General features: G+C 49.1%; 2 protein-coding genes across 6 annotated transcripts in view; one reads left to right on the forward strand and one right to left on the reverse strand.

Annotated features, from left to right (window-relative positions):
- The window catches only part of ARHGAP10 (Rho GTPase activating protein 10), a 325,463-nt gene extending 309,830 nt beyond the window's left edge, over positions 1-15,633 (forward strand). For 3 of the 5 annotated variants that reach the window (XM_004263621.4, XM_049709070.1, XM_049709069.1), the window contains 3 exons: positions 6,592-6,744; positions 7,835-7,926; positions 14,871-15,633. In XM_004263621.4, the coding sequence (XP_004263669.1) occupies positions 6,592-6,744; positions 7,835-7,926; positions 14,871-14,959 (334 nt within the window). In that variant the 3' untranslated portion in view covers positions 14,960-15,633. The other 2 variants (XR_007476997.1, XM_033402919.2) reach the window with 2 other exon arrangements.
- A 6,260-nt stretch (positions 15,634-21,893) lies between these two features.
- Positions 21,894-27,903, reverse strand: part of NR3C2 (nuclear receptor subfamily 3 group C member 2) — a 372,850-nt gene continuing 366,840 nt past the window's right edge. Inside the window, exon 9 of the mRNA XM_012535563.3 lies at positions 21,894-24,658. Within this exon, the coding sequence (XP_012391017.1) occupies positions 24,503-24,658 (156 nt within the window). The 3' untranslated portion in view covers positions 21,894-24,502. The remainder of the gene's footprint in view (positions 24,659-27,903) is intronic.

Here is a 27,903-nt window from a genome sequence, read left to right on the forward strand (position 1 = left end):
GGGCTCTGGGCGGAAAGCCTCCCTGGCTGCCCACGTGGCAGCTGCTCCCTCCTCTGTTCTCCTGCGGGACCCTGGCCACCTCTCTGTTGTGTGGCGCGTCATGATCATCAGTTTGTCCTTCTCTTCTCACCTGACTGGGTGCTCATGGAAAAGAGCTGTTATAGTTCCCTGGGTGTCCCCAGGGCAGGCGTGGGGCCTGACAGGTAGTTCTCAGACCAAGAGTGATGAGCGAACAGGGTCCAGTTCGAACCCCCCTCATGATCAGTGATGTCCTCCCGACCCCTCCCGGTGCTGTAGCTTATGGCCCCTTGTCACAGGTGCATGCTTCTCCCCACGGCTGTGTCCCTCACTGTGCTCGCTTGGGACCAACAGCGTGCTGGCTGGGGAATTGCCCCTCTCTGGCACGTAAAGAAGAACGGTGGCATTAAATTGAACAGAGATTTCTCATAATATACAGATCGACAATATTTCCTTCTGTCTTTATTAACACTTTCAAACACTTTTGCCCAGGGCAGCTGTTCTAGACTTATGCTGTACGTTGTTTCCCAGCCTGGAATGAAAGATCATTTCACTAATGTGTTGGCTTCTGCTCGGAGACCTTGCAAATGAGGTTTTAAAATCTTTCCTTCCGGTGCAAACTTCTGATTTGATGCCGACATCATAAAAGCCATCGTCAAATATCTTGGTATTTGGGGGATTTAATCATTTCAGAGAAGCAGTCATTTCTTTTCCTGATGTGTATCCTCCCTCAAATGCTAAATTATGCTCTGTGCTCCCAGAGCCTGGAATCGGGCACTTGTATTGCGAGCACTGCCCAGAACCTGACCTGCCTATGCTTTGCAAGAAATGTTTGTTAGAGGCAGACGTTCTCTGGTGACTGGTGCAGCTGTTGTCGAATTTTAACAGTTAAGGCCCTAAGTCCCCTCCCCCATTTCTGAAATGTTTGTGCTTTTCTGCTGCCAAAAAGTTTTTTTTAATATGCATGGCGCGTGGAGTCTGGTATTGGAGACGATCGGGTCACAGTTTGAATCCCAAGCAGCATATACCACTGATTTGTTACATTTTCAGAAAAATGAACTCTGTAAAGTGTACGCATACGCAGAAATGGTCATAATTTCATGTTATTGAGGGTTTATTCCTCCCCATCGTGAAAGCTACACGGTCTTTCCCTGACGTGCAGACCTGTTTTGCCAAGGCAAGAGTGTTGTTAGTGGAGAGAATTCGCTCGTCACCTTCACAAATGTGTGTTCCACTCCACCTGCCCGCCCCCAGGCAGGAGACTTCCCATTGCCTTAGGAATACCAGGTAGCCTTCCAATGTCAGAAAGTTTTCGAGGATGAGTTTCTGAGTTAGCAGGAGGAAATCTCGGTGTTTTTAGTGAAACCCTCTTGTTTCCATTTCTTCCTTTTCTTTGAGAAGGAAACATTTCTCCTCAAAGGGAGGTTGGCTCTTTGGCCCCGAAGACAGGAGTCATGATGCTTTCAGTCTAGTGTGTGAAATTGGGAAGAGAGCAGAGAAAGAGATTCATATTTCTCTGTAATTTATTTCTGTTTTGGTAAATGTGGTTTCTGAGCTTTTCAGGAAGAGTAGACTTCTGCCTGCATTTTTGCAAACCACAGCTTGGCTTTCAGGAAACATGGCGCTTTAGGTGCTTTTTTATCATTGCTCAGCAGCTCCTTATTCAATAAAATCAGTGGTTTCTGATCATGCCAGTCTTGGTCACCAAAAATCCATAGTTAAAGGGGCAGGAGGAAGAAGGAATTAAATAGTTTTGTTTTTTTTTTAAATGCTTAAATTTGGGAAGTGGTAGGAGAGCACACTTGAAATATTCCATGTGTTCTTGCAGGCAATGGGCTTTTGAATTCTAAGATCACCTACCAGTTTTGATCGTTAACCCGAAGACTTTCTTAGCCAGGGTTCTCCTCTGAACCACAGAATACAAAAAATGACCTGGGTATTTTCTCAGTGCTCCCAAGGATGCTGTCAAGAACTGTGACATCTGAAATTTGACTCTGCTGTGCAGGGTCCCGCATTGGCCTGCCGTGATTCCAAGGATGCTGGCAGAAGACATCGGGCTCCTGGTCAGAGTCCAAGGACTGTACTAATCACAGCCGTAGCAGTCCTCAGAGTATTAATCCGAGTCCCAGTTGCCACAGGGTGATGCCCCGTGACCCAGATAACACCTGCCTGTGGAGTGTTAGCAAGAGAGAAACCCAGCGCTCAGGAAAAACACATCTTTTATGACGGACAGTAAAGCCTGCTCTTCGCTCCAGAGGAAGACACAACTTTATCTTCCAAGGCTCTGTGCTCTAAAAGCATCCTTGAAAAGATAATCCATCCTTTGCTCACTAGAAGTGCAGACACACCAGAGACCCGTATTGAATTGTCTCCCAACACATGGGTAGCTAGAACAGTTCTAGACATGCAGGAGAGGGGTTAATTCATTATGTACATGGATGCCTTAGGATGCCTTCTCTCCGGAGGCCCAGGCTGAGAAAAACTGCTAGATCACACCGAGGGCCCAGGCTGAGAAAAACTGCTAGACCTTTGCTCTAGGCTGCCGTTTCCCAAATGCCTAGGGTTCCTCTAAAATGTTTTAAAAAGTCAAAGAAGAGAAAGACAATGCCAGAAATTCTCCTTTAAAAGGAATACTTTACTGCTTTTTGAGAAAATTATAAGTATTATCTTTTAAAGAATTAAATAGTTAAAAAATATTTTTTGATCCTTATTACCAAAAAGCAAAATAAAACCCAAATTCTGGAAAGTAGGAGATGGTTTATATAAAGAAACTCATATTTACAATTTCTTGCCTTCCAAAAAAAAATTGTTGGCAGGTTGCTTTTGGAGACACCTGTGAAACGTCATCTGGCCTCTGCTGGCTGAGGCGAGAATTCAGGTCTTAGGTCTTGAGTGTATTTAACCGCTTCCTACCTCATCCCCACTCCTTGCCAGCGAAGAAGCCCATGGAAATTTTCTTGTATCCTCATGGCTCCTTGGCTCCATTTCCTGAACTTTGTTTGGCTGGGCAGGTCTCCTCTTTCACAGGACTTAGTTCTCTACATGAGCTAGGATACCTCCTCCCCATATTAGAGGCGAACATGAATAGTCCAGTCTGCAAAGTTCATGCCCACAGAGAAGTCCCGAGCGGAGGCTTCTGAGACACTGTGGGGAAACCCAGGGACTCAAATACAGAAATTTAGGTCTAAGTGGGAAGCCTGAAAAGACTCTCTTGGTGAACCAGTGAGTGTGGGATCACATAGCACATCTGTGTGTTGACAGAAAACAGAAAAATCACAGAGAACAAACCAAGAAGCAAGAAAGGTTCATGTTGCGAGCTTGACTCTGGACAAGGATGGGTGACTCTGAGTTCCTGTTTTGGGACAGGGTGGAGAAGGCCGAGCTAAGGATGGGCCCTTACCTTCTAAACCTGCTATTGCAACAATTCTTTCACTTGCCAGGAGGAGTATTTTCCCTTTACAAAAAAACAAAACAAAACATTTCTTTTTATTTTATTTTATTTTTTTTTTGCGTAACGCGGGCCTCTCACTGTTGTGGCCTCTCCCGCTGCGGAGCACAAGCTTCGGACGCGCAGGCTCAGCGGCCATGGCTCACGGGCCCAGCCGCTCCGCGGCATGCGGGATCCTCCCGGACCGGGGCACGAACCCGCGTCCCCTGCATCGGCAGGCGGACTCTCAACCACTGCGCCACCAGGGAAGCCCAACATTTCTTTTTAAAAGAAAGATGTGAGGATGAAGCAGATCATAGCTGTACAATTTATGACCTTTACTTTTAAAGAGCCTTATAGATACGCACACTGTGAGCTTATCTTCATCCCGCAGCTGTCCTCCCGCTCAGCAGATAGATGGCCGTCGTTTCATCACCTGACTATTTATGACCAGGAAGGGTTGGTTCGGGTCGGGTAAACCACCTTATCCTCCACCACCACCAGCACCCACCAACGCCTTGAGTAATTGCTGGGAGATAACATGTCAGTTGTTTGGCTAACTGTGGTCTTAAATTCTCTGTCAGAGCTTCACTCACGCCATCCTCTCCCTTCCTGATTCGTAAGAAGAACTCGTTAAAGTTTCATTTTCTGCTGAAGAATGGAGTGACTTTTGCTGTTGGTGATACAGATCACCTTGAGATTTCTAGGTGTCTTCGCTTGGCATGAAGTAGGTTTTATGACTTCCAAATGAATGGCTGGATAGGGGGATTGTAAATAAGCTGTTCAGAGAATAATGTTTTTAAAATGTTCCTCCTTCCCCCCCTTTTCTGATCAGAGTAAAGGCAACCTTCTGTGTGCTAAATATCTATCCAGTCAGTAATGCAATGTTTCACGGGCCTGCTGTATAATACTCAGTTGTAGTGTTAGCACACGCGAACTGGCTGCTTCAGATGTGGCTTGAAGACTTCCTGTGCCAAGCCCTCTGCCCGGCTTTGTGAATCCACACAAAGAGTTAACCCACCTGCTCTCAACCCAGAGGCGGGAGAAATGTCTGAAACCAACACAGAACAACTCATGCTGATCGGCCCTCCCGTTTATTGGTGTGACGGGCCTTCAGAGAAGGTCTGTGACTTAGCCCAGAGGAGAAGAACTGCGGGAGGCAGCTGGAGCTGAGCCGGGGGGAGGGGACAGATTGGAGCCAGCAGAGGAGCGGAAGAGCCTGAGGGGGGAGGAGGGGAAGTCAGGGGAGCAGAGCTGTGGGCTGAGCCGCCAGGCTGCCAGGGCAGGTGGGAGAGCACACCTGTTCCTGGGGAGGCACACGGGGTGGACTGGGTCTTACCCAGGTGGCTGAATGTGGCTGACGGAACTGGCCGAATGGGAGGCCTGGGGCTAGGGCCTTGGCTAGGAGAGCTCCGCCCTGACACCGGCATGAGCAGTGAGATTGGGATCGTCTCCTGTTCTTGACGAGAGCATAGAGAAAGGAACAGCCTGGGAGCTTTTTGCAGTAAAAATGGACAGGATGTGGTGTTAGTTCTGCTTTAGAAGAAGAATCAAAGGTAACACTCAGTAATATGGAAGGACACGGAAGCTCCTTGTAGAAACTGGTTTTAGCCAAAGAGGGTGAATTTGAGGTGAGGGGCATCGGGGTATAGCAGCATTGAATACATATGTGTTGAAAATGTACTTGAGTAAAACGAGAAGCTTTCAGCACTGTGCTTTGAAAGCAAGCTTCGTAGACCATCGTCACAAGCCTCCAGTTTTGAAATCATTGAAGAATAATTTATTCAGATCAACATGTATTTATCGAACCCTCCACGTTTAGAAGCCCCTCCATGGGTCTGTCTACTGACCTTTTTACATTAACTTATTTTCAAAATTGGCAACTACTAGGGAATGTTAAGGTCACCAAAGATTTACTGTTCATTGGTTTCTCCCTTAAAGGCTAGTCTTTGGTCCACTCTACAGGAATCTTGATTCCCAGTGGCATTCTGTTCTGAGTTGCCACATGTATATGACCAGATGAAAGAGCTTTATTTTTTTATTGAAGTGTAGTTGCTTTACAATATTGTGTTAGTTTCTACTGTACAGCAAAGTGAATCAGCTATATGTATACGTATATCCCCTCTTTTTTGGATTTCCTTCTCATTTAGGTCACCACAGAGCATTGAGTTGAGTTCCCTGTTCTATACAACAGTAGGTTCTCATTAGTTATCTATTTTATGCATAGTATCAATGGTGTATATATGTCAGTCCCAGTCTCCCGGTTCATCCCATCCCCGCTTGGTATCCATACCTTTCTCCTCTATGTCTGTGTCTCTATTTCTGCTTTGTAAATAAGATCGTCTATACCAATTTTTTCAGATTCCACACATATGCCTTAATATATGATATTTGTTTTTCTCTTTCTGACTTACTTCACTCTGTATGACAGTCTCTAGGTCCATCCACATCTCTACAAATGACCCAATTTTGTTCCTTTTTATGGCTGGGTAATATTCCATTGTATATATGTACCACATCTTCTTTATCCATTCCTCTGTTGATGGGCATTTATGTCGCTTCCCTGTTCTGGCTGTTGTAAATAGTGCTGCAGTGAACATTGGGGTGCATGTGTCTTTTTGAATTATGGTTTTTCTCTGGGTATATGCCCAGTCGTGGGATTGCTGGGTCATATGGTAGTTTTATTTTTAGTTTTCTAAGGAATCTCCGTACTGTTCTCCGTAATGGCTGTACCAATTTAGACATTAAAAGGCCACTGTTGAATATTTAGAGCTATAGGTCATGGGCTTGACTGTAGATTCTTGTGACTTTCCTTATAAGCAGAAAACATGAATACCTCGAAAGTCCAAGCAACTAGTTTTGGCCGTTGGATTCTGGTGTTGTAATTAGTGCGCCAGTATGGTGCTAGGTTGGACAAGACTAGATCTTCTCCACAAACCTGAAGAAGTACAATGAGGCATCTCTAGTTTTGGGGTGTGGCTCTTGGGGCTACAGACCTGGGAGGAGGTGGAGAGGACTCTGTCCCTTTCAGTCATCAGGAGAGAGAAAGGAACTATCACCCTAGCCATTGAGGGATGGGGTGTCATGTGTTTGGTGTTCCGTGGCCTTTATACTATTAATCCTGTTCTTCAAACTTCCACACTTAGCCCAAGCCAGGCCCGGTCATCCACCGTCCAGTGGCTTAACCCTCAGTCACCAGCCACACCGAGCTGCAACCCAGCCGCTACACCTCCTTCACCCAAGCTGTCGTCTTTCCCCCTCTCTCTTCCTGCCACCGTAGCAGACAAGCCACCTGAAAGGTATGTGGTTTGGAGTGTGATGTAGAATGTGAGGGCGGCACACAGAGGGGCTTGATCAACCGGAGCAACTTCTTGTGCTCCCCACATGGAAGAAGCTTCTGGTCTCCTGGACTTCGTGGACAACATTTGCAACCTTGCCTTAGACTTAAAGGTTCAAGTACATTCTTAGAGATTTACCTTACGTGAGACCTGCTTGAACCTACTCTTTCTGGTGCTGGTTGTGCATTTATGAAACCACGTATTTTGCAAGAACTTTTTATACGTGAATAGAAAGCACACGGTTTGTTTTAAAGGAAGGTAAATGGGGCACTGGAAACTGTAGTTAACACAGCTCTTTAATGGGCCAGTGGTGCAGAGGCCAGAGGTGCTGACCCTGTAGCAAAGCCCTTCCTCCGGGACAGCAGGCCGAGGCTCTTCTCCCCATCAGTGGCTTCCCCTGCTCCGGTGAGGTGGGCTGCTTCCTTCTGCCTCGGCGTGCATCTGGCTGACAGCCTGCTTTCCATCCTTCCCCAGTGTGTTCTTTTCCCACAAGAACACACAGGATGTTTTGACAAGTGTCGAGAAGCCAAGACTGATGTACCTTTTGGGGGCGAGACCCAGCTGAGAGCAATGAGCCCCTTCCAGGGTGGCGTGAAAGCAGAGCGTCACTGTAGACTGATGGGCGTCCGAGGTGCGTGGCTGGAGCCTCTTACTGCCCGTGTGCCTCTGCCCTTCAATGCCTCGCCTTCGGTCTCAAGACACCGGTGCTTTTCCTTAATAAACCAAAATGCTTCAGAAATAAACATGCCCTGTGGTTCTAATAACGCTGAGCGAGAGGGAAGGGCATCCCACTGAGCGGAGAGGAGAAGTAGGTGAAGAGGTTCAGGGAAAGCTTCTCGGAGAGGCTCCCTAAAGAAAGATTGGGGTTTGAAACCTGTCATTTACTTGACAGTCAAGTGCTGTGGTTTGCCCGATGTTCCCTTTCCCGCTGATTTCCTTTTTGGAAGGAGCTGCCGTGCTGGTGACATAGAAATGAGATTTGGGCAATGTGGGTGGGGGAAAGGTGAGGTTTCTCATGTTTCACTTGGTGCCTTGCATGTTCCCTCTTCAGCCTCATCAGTCGGAAGGCCCGGGCAGTGTACCCGTGTGAAGCAGAACACAGCTCGGAATTGTCTTTTGAAATAGGAGCGATTTTTGAGGATGGTAAGTGTTAGTGGGAGCTTTGTGGGAGGCTGTCTTCTGCCGGCGCAGAGGGTCTACCACCCAGAGCACACAGGCGGTCCCTGGCTGTGGGTTTGTCAGGAGTAGAAGTCTGTCCCTTGATGCTTTGGATGGGCGAGAGCCTGCCCACCTGGCTCCCAGGAACCGAACGCCAGGGGGCTGTGGGTGCCCACTTCCGCTTTAATCTTGGTTATTCCCCAACTCTTGTAACTCTTGAGGGTCTTCGTTTGGGATATCTTTCTCCTGATGTAGAGAAGCCGGTGCCACTTGGAGTCAAGAAATGTTTGTGATTTGCATCCTCTGTTTTCCTCCCTCATCGCCCCCACCCTAGCCTCCTAAATGCTCCAGGTTCACCAGCTCTGTGCTACAGACAAGTGCTTTGTCGACCAATTTTGGTTTATCATTCCCTTACCATTCTTTTGCTTTACATGAGTTTCGCTTGTTTGCATAGTGCATGAATCTCTAGATACGCGTATTGATTCTGCATACTGAAACCAGGGTATAGATTTTTGTTTGCATGTTTAATAGTCACACACAAGCATTGAGGAGCTATGCCCGGCTTCAGATTGCACAAATTCCTCCCATGGTTCAGTGTACCTCTCTTCCCTCCCCCTTGATTTCTTCCTTCCCTGTCCTCCTCATTATGAAATTCATTGGTTGCTATGGAAACAGTGATGTTGTGTGGGGGCAGAGCTGCCCAAAAGGGTTCTGGAGAGGCAGCGAGAACCTTTGATGCTTGGAATGGAATGGTTGATTAGCCAGAATGTTTGGAATATACGGAGTATATCAACACAACGCCTGGTGCTATATTGTCAGTAATGCGGCATGAGCTGATGATTGTTTTTTAGAAAGCGAGTTGCCTCATTTAGAGTAGATTTCTATATCTGTGTGATACGTACTCTGGAGAGCCAGAGACTCCTGATAGCGTCAGAAAACAAACAACAAAAAACCCCACATATGACAGCATTATACTTCGTGGAGAAATTTTGCTCTTGGAGTAGAAGCAAGAACAGTCCTCTGTCACCATAACATGCATGCATGCAGTTTTGGCAGGAGAGTCAGCTGCCCTCCTCCAGGCCTGGCATGTACGGGCACCCACACGGCAGAAGGGAAAGTGGAGAGCACTGAAACCCACCGTTTAGGAAATGAGGGTGAATCTTGACGCTGTGTGGTTGATTAGATTTGTTCGGGGCTTCAGAACACAGTATTGTTCATGTGATACTTACCTTGGTGGAAGGTGTATCTATTAGAATGCCTTTGGCTGCAGGTAACAGATAGAGCTGGTTAAATCAGTCACGAAAGCGAATTCGCTCACGCACTAAGAAGTCTGCACGTGGGGAGCTCCAGGGGCTGGTTAATCACCTTTTCAAAGATGTCACCCAAGACCGCAGTGTTTCCATCTCTGCTTATGGACAGGAGCCCCTGGCTGTTTCCCCAGTGCGGGTGGGATGGCTGTCCCACTTCCAGGCCTCATGGCCACACTCAACCCTAGCAGAAGGGGGTTGCCTCATCCTTGTGTTCTGTTTTGAAGCATGAGAAAACTCTTTCAGAACATCCTTCCTAGGTGACCTACTCTCACGTCTCAATAGCAAGATTGAGGTCATGTGCTCCCCTTAAAGTCATTGCCAGCCAGGACTTGAGATCAATCAGCACCACACTGGGTCCAGGGGCTTCTCCTCTGGGCACGCAGACATGGGAATGGGGGTCAGGACCCCAATCAAATCCGGTTCTGCCAACTTGGATATTGGGAAAGGCCGGTAGATGTCTGACGCGGGACACTGAAGTTCTGCACTTTTAAAGTCCCTCGGTGGCTTGCAGGAGACCTCCTAAGAAAAATAGTGTGTGCGTAGGGGTGTGTGTGTGTGTGTGTGTGTGTGTGTGTGTGTGTGTGTGTGTCTGTGTCTGTCTGTCTGTCTGTCTCTGTCTCTCTCTGTATATACTCATATGCATGTATACACACACATACAGGCATACACACACATATCTCAGTGTGTTTCGGGAACAGGAGAGTGATTGATAGCAGGTAGCTATCAACTCTGCACTTATTTTGCCTGAGGTCAGTTGGCTTTTCCACTTTCTCTGTGACCCTGGACAAGTTCCTTAAGTTCTCTCTGCATCAGCCTCTCCGTCCTAATCCGCAAGGATGTCCACACGTGTGGTGATGTGTCAGGGCAGCATTTTGGGTCACGTGTGCAGCACAGACATTGTGGAGGATGTTGCCAACCTTGGAGCCTCGCTTGGCGCACCGTGCACCCGGCTTCGTTTTGAGCCAAGGCACATACCACTCAGATTCCGGGCTCTGTGGCGCTGGTGTCCTCAGGTCCTCCCCCAGGCCAGCTGCTCTAGAGACGCTTGTTGATGTGTTGACACCTTCCCCATACAGGAGCACGTGCACATCTCATCTGATGTGAGCTCCTTGCCCTGCAACCCCTGCATCCCACTCCTGTTGCCAAAGATACGCACGGGGACCACGATCGGAACCCACGTCCCCAAACTTACTGTTTCTTAGGGTGGTTCTTAAAGGTCACAGGAAATGGAAGACCCTTAAGCAGGATTTATTCTTTTCTGGGTGTTTGTACCTTCATCTTCTGTGCATAGTTGATCTCTTAGCAGAGACTTGATAACTAGTTAGAAGTGTTTGCTCGGAGCACGTCTAGTGATGCCTTTCTTGGAACGGCTGCGGCTCTTCCCTTCCGATGCCGGACGCAGGCCGGGCCGGAGCAGCAGCTCCCCTGGTCTCAGCTGCCGTTGCTCCAGGCGGCCACTGTTTATAGCTCAGCCACTGGAGTGTCGCTGGGAACATGTCCTTCCTGCAGACCAGGGATACGTAGCATCGCTGAAATACCTAAGACGTTTTTTCTGTGTCCATCTGGAGTCTTCCAGCTACCGTAAATGCTCTTGCTCTTGCCCGGCCAGCCGTTCTTGTCCCTCGTGCAGGCAACAAAGGAAATTGGCTTACGCCATTCAGTGGCCTTTGGAGTAGACAAAATCCAGGTCAGAGTGGCCCCTGGGCCGCATTGTCAGTAGTCACGTGGTTGCGAACATATACAACAGTAGGAAATCCTGACCCAGAGTGTGGAAGGGAAAGGGATCTTTAGTAATCACCTTGCCCCATAACTGTCCCTTGCTCTTCGCTCTTACCGTGTGGGCCTGGACTTGAGTTTAAATTCTAAGCTGAAGATTCATTTCTATAGTAGACGCACTAATGCTTAGCTGTTGTTCTGGGGCAGTGCCTCCCATATCCTCCGGGGGGCGCCGTGTGTAAGGTCTCAGGGCAGCTGATGTGCGTGTGTCAGCCAGAGGCCAGGGCCCTTTTCTCTGGGCCTGGGGAACCTCAGAAATACGTTACTTTGGTGACCAGTCAGTTCGGCTCTCTTTCCCGATAGGTTGCCCTGCAGCTTCCGGACCCACCAGTCCAAGCAGCGAGTGGTCTCCGTCCCAGGGCTGCCCGGCATTAGGATTTCCAAGGTCTGGCTCTCTCTGGGCAGGGAGGCTGGCTGCCTTGTTTGCCAGACTTTGTTCATTTCTAATCTGGAGACAGGATCTGTCCATTGTTTGGGGAGCAGGTGTGGCCCAGATTCATCTTTAAAAGCTGCTGGTGATTCATTTTAAAGTCCTCAGATATATAAAGAGCAATCCTTGGAAGACAGCTTGCCATTATCTTAGAAAGCTGACCCTCTTATAGACCCCACAGCCTAACAATTGTGTTCTTATATATATCCCTAACATGAGGGACTCTTAGAAACTCATTTTAAGTAAAAAAAAATTAAGTGCAAGAAGCTTCTATAGTGTATGATTCTGGTTCAACTCACAAACAAAATACGTAGTATATTATTAGGGACCTAAACGTACGTGATGAACCTGTGTTTGAACCATCGCTGGGGTAAGACAGTGAGAAACACAGCATGGAAGCTGCCGATCCCCTTGGAGCAGGGGGAGGGTGTGAGGGGGGAGGGCAGGACACAGGAATGAGCCCAGGACGGAGGCGTCCATGTCGGCTGCAGTTCTTGAGTTGAGTGTGGGTTCCTGCTCTCTGTTGTGTAATGATGATTTAGATATTTCTCATTCATATTGTTTACATCATGCTAAAAAATACCCCAAGCTGAGACCAGATTCTGTTCTGGAGAAAGCTTCTCACAAAGTATTCTTGTCCCTGGCTCAGTGTCCTTGTTATGGGATGGTAAATCCGGAGGCCATGGAGAAACCACCGTGAGATACCACCTTACAACCTATTAGGATGGTCGTTATCAAAGATATGGAAAATAACGAGTGTTGGTGAGGATGTGAAGAAATGGGTACCCCAGTGCATGGCCGGTGGGAATGTAAAATGGTGCAGCTGCTGTGGAAAATAGTGGGGCAGGTCCTCAGAAATTAATCATAGAATTACCATGTAGTCCAGTAATTCCTCTTCTGGATATGTAGCCCAAAGAGTTGAAAGCAGAGACTCAAACAGATTTGTACACCCATGTGCATAGCTGCATTATTCACAATAGCCAAAAGGTAGAAACAGCCCACATGTCCGCCGACAGACGAATGGATAAACAAAATGGGGTCTCTACGTATAATAGTGTATTCACCCATAAAAGGGATGGAATTCTGACACGTGCTGCAACATGGATGAACCTGGAGGACATTATGCTAAGTGAGATGACCCAGTCACCAAAGGACACAGATTGTATGATTCCACTGATATGAAATATCTGGAGTAGGCATATGCTCATGAAGACAGAAAATAGAATAAAGGTTACCAGGAGCTTGGGGAGGGGGAGGGGGGAGGTAGTGTTTAATGGGGACAGAATTTCAGTTTGGGAAGATGAAGAAGTTCTGGAAATGGAGAGTGGTGATGGTTATAAAGCATTGTGAATGTACTTAATGCCACTGAACTGTACACTTAAAAATGGTTCCGGTGGTTACATATCTCCATATATGTGTTACATGTATTTTACCGCAAGTAGAAAAGATGATGATAGCAGGCAGTATTGGTGTGACCGTCATCACATACTCATCAGGTTCTTAAGGATGTGAGCCTTGCCCGGGGCCAACGCAGCTCGTGAGTGGCAGGACAGGGTCTCTGGCGTAGGCGGTAGCTGGCACAAGGTTAGTGCTCCCCAGTGTGTGCCAAGTGAGTGCTGTACTCTTTGCCGTGTGTCGTGGGAGTCTTCAGTGAGCAGCCTCTTGGTGTGGGGCGTGGAGCTACCGACCTGCCCTGTCCCCACGGGAGATGGTGGCCAGGTGGCATCCCAGCATGCGGGGACGAGCGGATTCGGTCCTCATTCCTCTCTCATGGTCACTACCTCCCTGAGTGTTTGAGGAAAGGATCTACTTGGCCCCCGGACCCCCACCCCGCGTTGCACGACCCCTGGGTGCCTTTCCCATAGAATCCAGTCCTTTTCCCCAACAGGGGCTGTGCTCCGATGGCATTGCCAGCGTGGGATTAAGTGAGAGCCCTTAAAAGCCCTGCTGTGAGGAACGATGTCGGGGTAAAAGGGTGCGAAGAAAGGGGTGCCGCCAGGTCACCTGGAGGGCGCATCTCTGGTTCATTTGTTTATTCGTCCTTTCAGCAAATCGTCCCGGTCTAGACTAGGAGGGAGGGTCCTGTGTGTGGGGGGGGAATGAGTAGGGGGCACATATGGTGGCTCTGTCCTGATCTGGAGCACTGGGAGTAGTCTCGGAGGGAGGGGATACCTCAGCTGGTATCTGAAGGGCAAGGAGGGTTGTCCAGGCATAAACGGGGAGGAAAGCAGAGGACCAGCCATGCAGAGGTTGGACTGTGGGTTGCTACACAGGAGTGGGTTATGAAGCCCGTTTGCTGAGTTGCCATCGGCATTGAAAAATAATAGAAAAGAGTGCATCACACATAGGAAGTGCTGTTCCGTGAAGCGCTTGTGTATTGGGCACGTGGACGTGTGTGCTGGGTTCCAGCTACACAGTCAGCCGTCTTCTGATGGGCTGCGGTCATGGCTGCCTTGCTGGGCCAGCTCCTGACTTGCTCTGCGGATCCAGCCCGCACCTCCCCTCTCTTCTACATGCACGGCTGCCACGTCTGCTCCTGGCCATGGCCGAGGCCTGAGTCGGGGCCTGCCCACAGCTGGGGGTTACTGGATGCTTCTAAACCCTGGTGATGAATGTTTGGACCCTGTGCCCTTTGCTGTCTAGCCTGCGGTCCCTGTCCTGTGTGTCCGTCATGGCTCTTTGTGGAACGTGCTGGGCACTGTGCCCAGCTGTGGAAGGTCTCGCCCCGCCCTCAGGAGTTCCCCGTCCAGGTGGCAGTCAGACAGGTGCCCAGATGATGCCGGTGAGGCCTGGCAAGTGCCGAGAATGGCCGAGGAAGACTCCCCAGAGGACAGGGCATCTGGGGTCTCTGACGAGGAAGAATTCCCCGGTGAAGAAGTCGGGAAAGGCATGTCAGCAGATGGCGGCGCTGCAGGTACAGAGGTTTAGAGGCTCGGCCGGCGCTGCAGCTACAGAGGGTTAGAGGCTCGGCCGGGGCTTTCTCTGGATGATTCACTGTGGGCGACCCGCATGAGGTGCTCGTGGGCGAGTGACTGGTGGCTCGGGAGGTGGCAGGGCCAGGTGCCCGGGCGAGCTTGGGTTTGTTCCTACAGACAGTGGATGTTATGCAGGGCAGTGCCGTGTCCAGCTGTGTGTTCTGGAAGGTTCATTGAGCTCCTTTGTGCACTGTGGATTGGGAAGAACCTGACCGGAAGCTGGGGGACTGGTTAGGAGGCTGTGGCGTGAAGACAGGTGAAGGCTGGGGTGACCAGGGGGGCACCTATAAATAACTCTTGTGCAGATTTGTAACCAGACATCCCAGGAATGGCCCCCGTTTCGGTGTTGGTTGAGCCTTTAAGACCCACAGCGGTGCGGTGAGTTCCCAGGCGGAAAGTACCCGGGAGCATTTAAAAAGGATTTCTCTTCCTTTTCAGTGCAAACCTCAAGAGAACCTGGCTGGCTGGAAGGGACTTTGAATGGCAAGAGGGGCCTGATTCCACAGAATTACGTCAAGCTTCTGTAGCAACTGGCCCGTGAGGGCCCCGCTGCAGACCCTGGCCCCCGAGGACCTGCCTGTGGGGTGTGAGCACCGTCTCCCCCCCAGGTGAACCCACGGCCACCTGGACACACGGCAATGACAGATCACGGACTGGCACTCCAGGGGTGGGGGGGTGGTTTAATACTGCTAGACGTGGGGGGAGAGGGGACGCACAGCACAGAGCTGCGTAGGGCTGTGTGGATATGTGCAGCGGGAGAAGGATGTCCAGGTTAACAGGATGGACTGCATTTTCAAGCCTTGGGACTCGTGAGTTTTAATTTTCCCGTCTGCAGAGCGAGAGGAAGGGCAGCCTTCTGCCGGCCCGCCTGCCCCACTGGTGGCCACACCGCCGGACACCCCCCCCCCGCCCCCGCACACCTGAAAGGGAACTGCGTTTGCAGGACGTGCCCTTAACTCTGGTGTCGTGGAGGGGCTGCCGCGGGCGGGCGGTGCATTGGTCTAAACCCAGAGGGTAGCGGACAGAGGCTCCTTGCCGTATGGACAGCTGCCCTGGGGACCCCACCCTCACTGGACTTAGGGCACCGGTGGACTCACAACAGGCTTTCTCCTCCATGCTGCTCACCTGTGTGCTGTTTCCCCAACCATCACCTTTCAGCCCTGAGCTCTCTGTACATGAAATAAAATATAATTTACTATTGGATCTGTGTCCTCACGTGGGGAAGAGACTGTGGAATTCACTCACTGTAACATTTCACCATCTGGCAGCCGGTGGATGGGGAGGCACTGTCCCCTGGTGTTGGCACGTGTGCACTCACAGGCAGGATGGGTCACCCAGGAGCCTTGCCGCTTCGGAGCGGGGCGTGTTTCTGGGGGCAGCGGTCTTCTCTGACAGGTGAGATCCTGGCGGGCCCCCTCCACTGCCTCAGCTGGCCTCTCCCGCGTGTCCTGCAGGAACCCGGGCCAGGATGGGGCTGGGGCGCTGCCCCCCGGGGCTTTGTGTGTGAGACCCTCCCTCCCAATGACCTTCAGTGTACAGCCCTGTCCCCACCCCACACTCCCTATGTTTTCCAGGCCTTGACGCTCACGTCTCCATCTGGATTTAAGCCGGGCTGCGGGGCAGCGGGTCAGGCATTCGGACCGGTCCTGGAGGAACCTCGGCCATGCCCCTGCAATGGATGCTTTGTTGTTTGTCTTGTCAGTCTCCGACTCCCAGGCACAGGCTATACCGACCTCTCCGGGAAGGGGGAACGTCTCTGTCCCCTGACCTGGAGTCCCTGGGATGTGGAGCTCAATTCTAGGGGCCTCAGGATTGTGCAGCCAGCCCTGCCCCAGGGCCCGCTCTGGGGGCCCGGCATGTCTGTCTTCCCCATGGGAGGCTCCTCGGCCTGTCACAGTTCTCCCCTAAGATTGTCACAGGAAGGATGTGTCCGTCGCCTCTTCCCCAGGTAAGATGATTCCAGAGCGCTGGTTATCCGTTTGGAACTCGCCTCCCCTGGACCAGGTAAGGTGTCAAGTTTGGGGTCAGGTGTATAGAGGGGAACAGGCCCATTGAAAAGTATCCACGTTCTACCTAAAAAAAGTAAGGACACTCTCAGTGCAGCATAATTTAAAATACTGGATTGCAGGCCCAGTGGAGGGTTTTGGGGCTGCTGAAGAAACCAGGGCCCCATGACAATGGCCGGCCCTACGGCCAAGGGCCAGCCTGACCAGGGGGTGGGGATGGCATCGCCCCCTGTGTCCCCCGTGTTTCTGAGTTATCACTTCCTGCCCCTGCCCGCTGCTTAGGGATGTAGAAGAAAAACTTGGCCTGGGGCAAACGCTCCCATTTCCGTGGGAAAATACAAACTCATGGGCAGTTACAGTGAGTGGGCTCAGGTTAGCACTGGGAAAGATTTCCTGGCCGTGTTCTTAATTGGTATATATCCATGGGGCAGTAAAAATATGACCCACCACACTGGGGCTTGATTTCTTTGCTCGCTTGAGGAAGACTTCGCTCATTCACCGTGAGGTGCACCCAACCTGCTGTCGCCACCAAACTGTTGTTAACTCCCAAAGTGCGTTTATCACCACTTTCTTGGTCAAGAAAATTGCTGTGAGGTCTGGCTACCTGTGCGGTTTGGGGCAAATTAAGTTGACTCTGTGATTCTGTTCCTGCTTTCTAAAAAGAAAACGGTACTCAGAGGTTTTGGGTTGAAGTGCCTGAATACAAGAAGCATGCCCAGTACATAGTACGTGCTCAGTTAGCACCATGCCCAGTACATAGTACGTGTTCAGTTAGCACCATGCCCAGTACATAGTACGTGTTCAGTTAGCACCATGCCCAGCACATAGTACGTGCTCAGTTAGCACTGCTAGTCCCCATGCTGTTACTGCTGTGAGTGTCACTTGCCTCTTTGTTGTCAGGGCAGCTGTGTTCTGTAGGATGACAGTGTGGCAAGGGTGAAGCCTCAGGACAGCACTGGCTGCAAGAGCTCCCCAAGCCCCAGCCCTGCCAACCCCTCCTGTGGTTGTTTCGGGAAGAACGGGGTCACGCCAGAGGGGAGCCAGGGGTGTATTCCTCTGCAGGTAGGACCAGTGTGGCCAGGTTGGCCACAGCCCCCAGCTAGGGAGCCTCCCTCTGGGCCTGGCCCAAAGAGTACTTAGTGACCAGATCAGGAAGTGTTCCCTTAACTGGCAGATCATCTTCATTTCCCCAGAGGAGAGATGGGGGGATGGGGTGATAGGTTTTTCTGTGTTTTTGCTGCATGGGTGCGGCCAATCCCCTGAGCGTCTGTTGAAGGCTGGCTGAGCAATGGCCCTGCCTCCCTCACGGCTCGGGACCCGCAGCCCCGCCTCCTTCAGCACCAGCTGCTTAGACCGGGTTTCGGCCTGTGTTCATTCAGAGGCACACGCTGGGGCCGTGGGGTTTGGGCAAAAGAGGGCACTCAGATTTTGTTTCTTGCGGTGGGGCTTGCATTTGATGGTGTCACCCCAAGGCTGGCCCTGGTGGTCTCTGTGCTTGGAAAGGAGATGCCAGGTGAGATCAGAGCCAAGTGGCCTAGGGGGGGCTGTAACCCCCCTTTCTTTGTCTGTAGTTGGGAGTCTGGGTGGGGAAAGCAATGGATTGTCCGTACCGGTGGTGGGCATTCAGCTCATTCTTTCTTTACAGGGACTGACTGAGCCAGGGGAAATGATCTCATTTTAACAGAGGCTCTCGAGCAGAGAGCTTTGTTTAGATTCAGTAAGCTAGCCATGGTCTTTCTGCTCTACCATCTTGCCACTGGGGGCCGGTAGGGGACAATGGCTGTTACGAGTTGAACTGTGCACCACCTTCCAAAATTCATATGTTGAAGTCCTAACTTCAGTACCTCAGAATGTGACCTCATTTGGCAGTAGGATCATGGCAGATGTAATTAGTTCAGATGAGGTCAGTAGGGTTGGGCTCTAATCCAATATGATTGGTGGCCTCATGAAAATGGGAAATTTGGACACGGAAACGAGCACAGAGGGAAGGCAGTGTGAAGACACACAGGGAGAGAATGGCCACGTACAAGCCAAGGAGAGGAGCCAGATACAGATGCTTTCCTCATGGCCTTGGAAGGAGCCAAGCCTGATGACCTCTTGATCTCAGACTTCTAGCCTCCCACACTGGGAGACAAGACATTTCTGTCGATTTTAAGTGCCTCACCCGCCGCCCTGCCCCCGGTTTGTAGTTCCTTGTTACGACATTTCTAGGAAACAAATACAGTGACTAAAGTACGTGTTTTGAGTTAAAAAACAACCTATTTTGAAATTCTTTTTTCACTGTTTTATACCTTGGTGACCTTGGACGAGTTCACTTCACCCCTTTATGCATCAGTTTTCTTCTGTGAAATGGACAGAGTGGTACCAACTTCACTGGGAGGTTGGGACAAATGATGATATTAAGTGCCTCAAGGGTACCTGGCAAGAAATACAGTTTAGTAACCGGGGAAGATGGGAGAGGGTAGCCGCAGGGTACCATGTTGGGGGGTGGGGTTAGTCTCTGCCACCCTTTTCATCTCCTAGCTATGCCTGCTTCCCTCCAGCGTACCTTCTCCAAGGCCGTACGTTGCTCTTTCCCTCTGCCCTATATTTTTCGCCCTTTCTCTGTCTTCCCAAGGGCACACGCTGCCTTTTTCATCTTGACCTCGTCTCCGTTCCCCGTTCGCTTTCGTGCTGGGCCCCTTCTCACTGGTTCTCCCCTTAAGACTCTCACAGCCAGGTTTGGTGACCCCTTCCTCAGCCAGAGTCCTGCGTGACTTTTTGAATCTTCCTGAGCTACCCGACTTTCTTTCCTCCCTCCTCTGGGAGGGAAGTTATTCCAGGAGAGTGTCCTCAAACAGCTTTCTGTCTCCTAGCTCTGCAAGTGTCTTCTCTGATGCTTGTCAGTACTCTTTTTCCTTGGCTGGCCTGGGTGGTACCTTACCGCTCCCCTATTTGGGTAACGCAGCACGTTCTCTTAATGCTTTAATGTCTGGCTAAAAGTATATCAGCGTGCTGGGTGGAGTACCTTGGAGAATTCTTTCCTATCAGAATATCAACTTGACTGGAAAATAGACTTCTGATTTTTGCCCCAAGAGAGACTGCATTTTGGATGGGCAGTCAGTGCATGGGATTCCTTTAGGCTGCTTGGTACCAATGCGTCAGTTTCTGAATTTTTCCTTCCTTGGAGGGCTTAGCGGCTGCAGGTGGAGCATCTCAGAGAGTGGGCGGAACACGATCCGACTCCGCTCAAGCCAGTTTTCACAAGAACCATCACCCTCTCTGGACCAGGCTGGACCAGGGCATGAAGATCCAAAGAAATGGCTTTTTCAGAATTTGGAAAACTTGGAAATCACTGTCTTGGCAACATACATTCTATGAAAAAAAAATACCTAAATTGTGCGTGGTACGTTGGTTGAATGATCCCAAATTTCACCCCTCTCCGGATCCATGCCCTTGTGTGGAGCCTTTGCCATGTCAGCTCCGGGCTTGACCTTATAACTTGCTTTGGCCAAAGGGACGGAAACAAACTTGATACCATCAGAAGCTTGAGAAGTGCTAACGCTTTCTACTGTCTTAGAGCCTTGCTTCTTCTACCATGAAAATATGTCCAGGCTGGCCTGCTGGAAGAGGGGAGGCCACATGGAGCAAAATCATCTCAGACCAGTCGGCTGCATGACCAGTCCAACCCAGCCAAGCCTGGCCCAGGTGAGCAGAACTCCCCCCGCTAGCTAACTCATGAGAATAATAAATGATGGCTGATTTAAACCACTCGGTGATGGGGTGGTCTGCAGCTAAGTACCTGCTACTCTGCCCCATCTTTCACTTTGCTTTGGATCCAGGCTTGGTCTATGCTGAACGTTAAGAGATCACATCTTAATCTTCTCTTAGCCAATGTTGTTTGGGAAGCCACTGTTTTATTTCCAAGAAAAATGCTGCACCAGCAATTGCATGACTTGGAATTAAAGTGCCGGAGATACATGTAATCAAGTCATTTTAGTCTGGATACATTCGCAGTTTATCAAAAAGTATGTTGGAGCTGACTTTAACATAAAGGAACATTGTTTCCTTTTTGCTTGAGGGACATTGGTCATACAGAAGCAAACAAACCCCTAATTATATATGCATCATTATGCATAATTGTTACTGCTTTGGCATACAGTGGCTGGCTGGCTCAGTGGCAGAGACTTAGTTCTTAGCTAACGATTCCTAAATGTGCAGCTGGATCCTTTGGGCCCGAGAGCACTTTTGGTCTTAGAAATGCAGTCACACTTGACCCAAGAACGAGCCTGCTCTATTCAGAAAGGGCACCGACTTTAGCCAAGGGTGCACAACCCTGGGGCCTCCACCCTACCCCCCACCGCTGGCCACAGCAGATTCACAGCCCACGATGGCTTTTGTTTAAAGTTAGGGGCTCTCTGCGACCAACTGTGCTCCCTAATAGGTCAGATTGCATAAATTTTAAGATATAAAATTACCTTCATTTTCAATTAAGGCTTTACAAATTTGTGCACAAAAGTTTTTTTTGATTTTTTTTGCGGTACGCGGGCCTCTCACTGCTGTGGCCTCTCCCGCTGCGGAGCACAGGCTCCGGACGCGCAGGCTCAGCAGCTGTGGCTCACGGGCCCAGCCGCTCCGCGGCATGTGGGATCCTCCCGGACCGGGGCACGAACCCGTGTCCCCTGCATTGGCAGGCGGACTCTCAACCACTGCGCCACCAGGGAAGCCCCACAAAGGTTTTTTAAATAGTTTTTTTCCCTGTGCTGTGTTTCACGGCTATGTTGTGTTCCAGAAATATATCAGTTATGTTAAAGCAAGGTTGTGGTTAACTCTCAAATAGTCTTCTAGTTCGACCAATCACCAGTTAAATGACACATTAACAATGTACCTGAATTTCTCTTGTGGGAAATACATGTTTTCTAGTTTTAAGATGAACTCATAATTGCTTACTGCTCTTTTGTTGTTCGTATTAATGAGGGACGTCAAGGGGAGCAGCCTGTAAGGAATGTGAGAAGCATCACTGCTGGTTGGAATGGAGTCTCTTGATAGTCCAAGAGGACCTGGGGTGAGAGCAAGACTCCACTGTGTGGAGGGAGACCTGGGAATGAGACGGGGCATCTGGTCTACTCAGGTGAGTCTCGAAGTCTGTAAAATGAACAAGCTTCCGTGCGGTCGAGAAGATAAATGAGGCAGTGTACCTACAGCCTTTAGTGGCTACATCAGTAGTAGTTATTGTTATAAAATTGTTATGGGGTATTTCAGTGAACCAAATATCAGCAGTAAGAAACAGGACATCTAACCAGTCCCCAAAGAGGATAATTAATATGTGGATTACACAGAGCTTTCTAACATGGGGGAAAAATGGTGACTCCATCTTGGATGTAGGCAGAAGGGCACATAATCCAGGTGGAAAAGGGCACAAAGTCCACGTGTTCCTACAGACGTTCAAATGAACCGTTTCCAAAACAACAAGTGATTAAAGTAAAGGATTTATTGTAATCTGCTTACAGTCCTTTGCAAAGACAGACATATGTTTTTGCATAAAGATATAAATTGCTTCATTTTAAACTAATTTAGTGTCTTTTTTAATTATATGAAGAAGTTTTGGTGAATTATGAATTGTACCAAACCAAGATTTTTAAGAGCAATATGGTACAAAAATAAGAGACAATTTGGACTGGGACAGGCATTCAACAGTGGATTTAGAATATGGCTTTGCTGTTTAATCAAGCAAAGTTACCTGGAGACACACAAAGAGCCAGTAACTTCGTTAATACGAAAAGCCGATGCAGACCGTCTCCATCCCCAAACCTGGTTACGTCAAGATTCCGATTTCATCAAAAGTCAGTCTGAGCTAAAAGCTGCTCTTGTGAAGCCATTTCTTTTCTAGAAACTCCCAGTCTGCATGCTGTGTATTTATCACCTTCCAAGTGTGGCTTTCATATTGCTGTGCATGTAAGTTGACTGTATTTAAAGATCTGCATAAAAATTAAATTCTTGAAACTGCAAATTATGTAAGAGAAACTCCTCCCGCTGAGTGCAGCTTTCGCAGGTTCCCCCTTGCACAAGGCAGGTGTCTTCTGAAAGACATGGTAATGTTGCCTGCATGGTGAACCCTGGAGAAAAGTGTTGATCCCAACGCTGCCATCTCCCGGCCTTGGGCTTCTCCAGCTACAGCTTTTAGGTTTTGGAAAAGAATACGATTTCACTGAGTACCTGATGATTATCATCACTTTTACAAGATTAATTTTGGCCTCTATTCAAAGTTCTATTCAAAGTATTTAGTGCAATCATATTGTTAAGTTTCCCCAAAGATATACATGTTTGTGATTTGGGGCAAGAGAAAAAGCCATAAATTGCATCAGTGCCAAACAGATTAGTGAATTAAAAATTTTAGTGCCACTGTCTTGCTTATATGATCTGTAGTTTTTTTTTTTTTTTTCCAAAACTGTTTACATATAAAATTCATTTTTAAAACCTACCTTTTAAAAATCTAAAAACCCTCTAATCATCGTGCAGTCTCCTCGCCGTTCTGACTGAACCGTGCTGTGCCCACACACACCTTCCCAGTGCCTCCTGCCATGACCTCCGTGTTCCCATGACCAGTGCCAGGAGTGCAACAACCCCTTCTGAGACCAGAAGCGAACATTTCACCTTTTGCGGACGTAGCGCGTGCATGGAATTCCTTTCCCCCCAAAGGAGAAAATTCGATTTTCTAAAATGGGATGAGGATACGCTCTCTGAGCCATCGCATTTCCAGTCTCTCTCTCCCCTAAAGCTGATTCTGCTTCTTGAGGAAAATGGAAAAGAGGCAGCTTTCCTAGAGCTGCTGCACTCCCCGGACATCCTCTCAGGGAGGGTGTCATCGAATGATGCCTTCATGGAGCTGCAGACACCACAGCGCGCCGTCCCCAGTGGAAGGAGGATGGAGCCGAAGCCGGAAAACGTGCTCAAGTCCCACGAACACCCCAAGCGGCAGACCAAGGACGAAACGAAAGTACAGAAGAAGTAGAAAGGCTTAAAGACAACCGAAGAGGTTTAAGTGTGGTTATTTACAACAGAGACTGTAAAATGGTAAATTAGATATGAAGCTAAAAAAAGGCACAGCTTTCCCTTTCTTAAATACACTGTAAACGGTTCATGATGCATGCAGAACGTTTCACTTTACAAAAAAAAAAAATTTTTTTTTTTACCTTGTTGGTTTAGACAAAGATAGTACTTAAATAGTCTCCAGCAAAATAGAATTCTTTCAAAAATACTTTCCCATTCATCCTATTAACCATTAAAGTTTTTTTTTTTTTTTTGTATGTGTCTCATTTACAAAAGTTCCTTATACCTTAGTTTAGGTCCTTCACAATTTATACATACAGTAATGTACAGCACAGCAAAAGACTGCAAAAATTATTGGTAAAGCCAACACAATAGATACTAGAAATTGAAACCAAGGCATTTGTTTGAACATCTTATCAGTTCTAATTAAATAATAAATGGAGGCTAGAGGGTGTGGATACCAGTGATGCAGAAAGACGTGGGCGAAGCAATGCCCCCAAGGGGGTCGCTAGTCCAGTCCACGTGCTCCGTTATTACACAACAGGAATCTGTATATATTTTTTTGTGTTTTTTGTTTTTTTAAATAACGAAAGAATATTAATGCCCCATATTGACTATACGCTTTATGTGCAAACCAAGGGTGAGCTTGAAAAAGTTCGTTAGTCCTTGAACCCTTTTAAAACAAGCGAACGATCCCAGAAACTACATGGCATAGTTAAAACTTCCATCTGTTAAAATATCAAAATCAGAGAGTTATTGACTAGATATGGCTTTTCATCCAGAGGAACAGGAACGTGTTTCTAAGTGCTGGGGGTTGGAGAGGGAAGAACCTTTCAGACTATGCAGGTCTCGCCAAATCCACGTCACCCTGCCCGCCTGCCTCCCAACCCTTGACATGATTTTCAACTTGAGCAACTGCTGAACAAGTGGGAATCAACCATCACGTGTCAAAAATACGATTTTCTTGGGTCCTTCGTGGGTGTGTAGTAACACGGGGAAACTTAAGGCAAAGTTCTTCTGGTGAGATGTCTCCCGTCACTTCCTGTGAAAGTAAAGGGTCTTAGCGTTCCCGGACTCCACCTTCGGCAGCTGGTCACTGATGATCTCCACCAGCATCGCTGGGAACTCCACTTTCAGGGCCTGGGACTCCCGGAAGGTATAGAAGCAAAATTCCAGCAAGTCGCTCACCAGCTGCAACAGACAGACAGAGGGGCTGTGACATCAAGGCCTGATTCCCACCCTGTCTCCGGGCCCCTCTGAGTCCTAACGAACTCCGGAGTAAGCTCAGAGCAACATTCACAAATCCCACTGTGTCTACGAAGCTGCTTAATTAACGTGACTAAGTCATCCGTCTCGGGGGAGGAAGGATGCTTAACGTCTGCTGCACGTAATAGGTCTTTCGTGCAAAACAGATTCAAACAGGAGCTGTGTCATTGTTGAGTCTTAAATATATCAGCAGCAACAGGGCCAGTAACAGAGTTCATAGCGGCAGGGTCACTGAATTGCTCTCATCCAATCCTCATTTATAAATGTGTGAATTGGGCGGGGCAAGCACCTGCGTGTAGCTTTGGGTCCTGGCGCTGGGCCTTCCCCAGCTTGTAAGGGCAGGTGCTGTGCCCCCTCGAGGCCTGGCTGGGCCCTGCCAATGGAGCTGTGGCCGCAGGGGGAGCCAGACTTCCACCGGCAGCCCCCTGGCCTCATCTTGCCAGTGTCCTCCTTCCTTCAGGACCCCAGTCCTGAGCTGGGGGCTGGGGCTGAACTTCTCAGCCCCATTCCCAGCTTTATTAAGATATAACTGACATACAACTTTGTGTGAGTTTAAGGTGTAGCAGATTTGATACACTTATAATATTGCAAAATGAGGAACACCTCTATCAAGGTACGTAGCTACCATTTCTTTTTTGTGATGAAAACTTTTAAGATCTCCTCAGTAGCTCTTGCGTGTAGAGTACAGCATTAGTACTGTAGTCACCACCATGCTGTACACTAGATCACCAGAACTTATTCCTCTTAATAACCAGAAGTTTATACTCTTTGGCCAACATCTCCTCATTCCCCCACCTTCTGGTGGCCACCGTTCTACTCTCTGTCTCCATTAGTTTGCTTGTTTAGATCCCACATGTAAGTGAGGTCAGATAGTCTGAGTTTTCTCTGACTTATTTCACTTAGCATGATGTTCTCTAGGTCCATCCATGTTGTTGCAAATGGTGGGGCTTCCTTCATTCTTCTGAGTCGTATTCCGTTATGTGTGTGTATGTGTGGATATGGATAAAGATGATACATAATATCGGCCTTATCTAATATCGTCTTTATCCATTCATCCATTCTCAGCCCCTTGGAGAACATGAAAACATCAAGGAAAACATCTATGTCTTTCCGCCTGTCCAGCCATTTTCCCTACTCTGTGACCCAAGGACCTTTCCTATCCTCCTGGACCTGAACTACTCCCAATTCGGTAAGGTTAAAAAAAACAAACCAACCCACAAATGCAGTGTAGCATTACTGGGTGCTATTCTCTTTACTAGGAATATACTTTCAAATCAGAAAGTATACATTCTAATTTTTCTTTAGTTAATTCTGTATCCTATCATGGGAAAAATGACTTTGGGTCATTTCCCACTGTATTAAAGCAGACAACATTAACATTACATGTCAAAACGGTCATCTTAGTAAAGTGTTTTTCACTTTATTAAGTGAAAATCTGTAACTTTCCCTCAAGATTAAAAAAACCCAAAACAATTAGCAGGCTCAAATTGAGTCGCGTAGTAAATAACTGTGTGGTAAAGGCCTTTGATACAAACCAGGAATCCAGAAAAACTCATTGGGAGCTGTAACTGGCGCTTCTGTTGGTGCCTGAAAATGCCCTCAGTCTGTAGACTGATATCTTCCTAGGTAGGTCCAAGGACTGACTTTTCTGTACCCACAGGAAGTTGGGGCCAAATAAGCTGGGAAAGAGCACAAGGCACCATCTGCTGTGGGCTTGTTCAGACACACTTGTGCTTGCTTAGTGAGTGATACACCTCAGTTTCCCCACCTGTAAAATGGGGGCCGTGAGAGTATCAGCTGCAGAGGGGTGCAGCAGAGGCTGAGTCAGTGAACTGGCACGGAGTAAGTAAGTGCTGAACAGATGCCAATTCTCAGTCATCCTCTCCCTCTTCCCAAACTCCTTCAACCATCACTTTTCTCTGCAAACTGGGACACAGCTTGCAGGACCTGCTCTGGGTCATCTTTGTGTAACCTGGTCCTCAGGCCTTCCTTCTATAAAATGTGGGATGGGGGAACTTTGTGTTTGGCCTTTCCTGGAAAGAGAGTCTTGAAATAGACTTGGGGTGGCAGGTTTCTTAATTGTTTCCGGTGGTGGGCCAGTGGCTGCGGGCGCTAAAAGCCACACTGGGTCCTGCTCTCCAGGTGTGGTACCACAGACGAGTCTCACTGTGGACCGCGGGTCACGCCCTTCAGTGGCACCGGCCAAGGGCACTTGGGACCCAGTTTAAGTTCATCCTGATCTCTGCCCCTGCCACTGCCCCCGAGGGTCCCTCTGGGTGGCCACCTTCAGGGCTGTGAAGGAGGGTGTTTTTCCTTTTGAATTTTAACCCAAGCGTTGACATCCGAGTTTCTAGGCCATATTAACCGCCCCCCCCCCCCCCCCACAACATAGGACAGCTCTGCTTGGCGGCCACAGCCTGCACATCTCCGGGGCTGGGACTGGCTCACATCCGGTGATAAAGGCTCCCGGTGCTCAGAGCGTCTGAGGTGTGGGGCAGGGGTGAGGTGGAAGGTCATGGTGACAAGGTGGCCTTGGCATATGACCCGAGGGGGGTGGAGCTGGGCCGTGTGGCACTCAGGGAGCAAGTGTGGGGTCGCTCAGGGGGTTCAGAGCCGCAGGAAGCTTGTGAGCGAGCCTGCAGGGCCAGGGCCGCTGAAGGGTTTATGCTTGTAAACAGGAGACAGCACTGCCTGCAGATTCCTATATACAACGAGAGGTAAGGAGCAGAGTAAATCAGTCCGTGAACCTGAGGCAGTGTGCAGGGGAGCACCTCTGTGAGCCTGTAAATGGGGACAGGTCCCCTGCCCCATCTTTAACACCCACACGAGTATTGCCCAGGAGATGCTGGGGAACTAGACCAGATGGAGAGAGACCAGGGCCAGGGGCTCGGCTGTTTTTCCTGGCAGGTTGGCTGGGGGTTAGGTGTCCCAGACGCTACTCACAGACCCTGCATATTAACCGGGGGCTGGCATTTCCCGTGCATCTCTGGTCCACGTTCCATGGACTGGGAAAGCAGCTCATTTCCAGTTATGAGCTATACCCAGGGCTTCTGTTCATAATAGATGTCAGCTGCTGAGGGATGGGGGCTCTCCTGGGGCACATGGGGTCAGCCTGGAAGGCCAGGGCTGGGCCTCTGACCCTGTGAACACCTGGAGAGGGGACCCCCATT

The sequence above is a fragment of the Orcinus orca genome, chromosome 4 (genome assembly GCF_937001465.1).
Source record: "Orcinus orca chromosome 4, mOrcOrc1.1, whole genome shotgun sequence".
NCBI classification, from domain to species: domain Eukaryota; kingdom Metazoa; phylum Chordata; class Mammalia; order Artiodactyla; family Delphinidae; genus Orcinus; species Orcinus orca.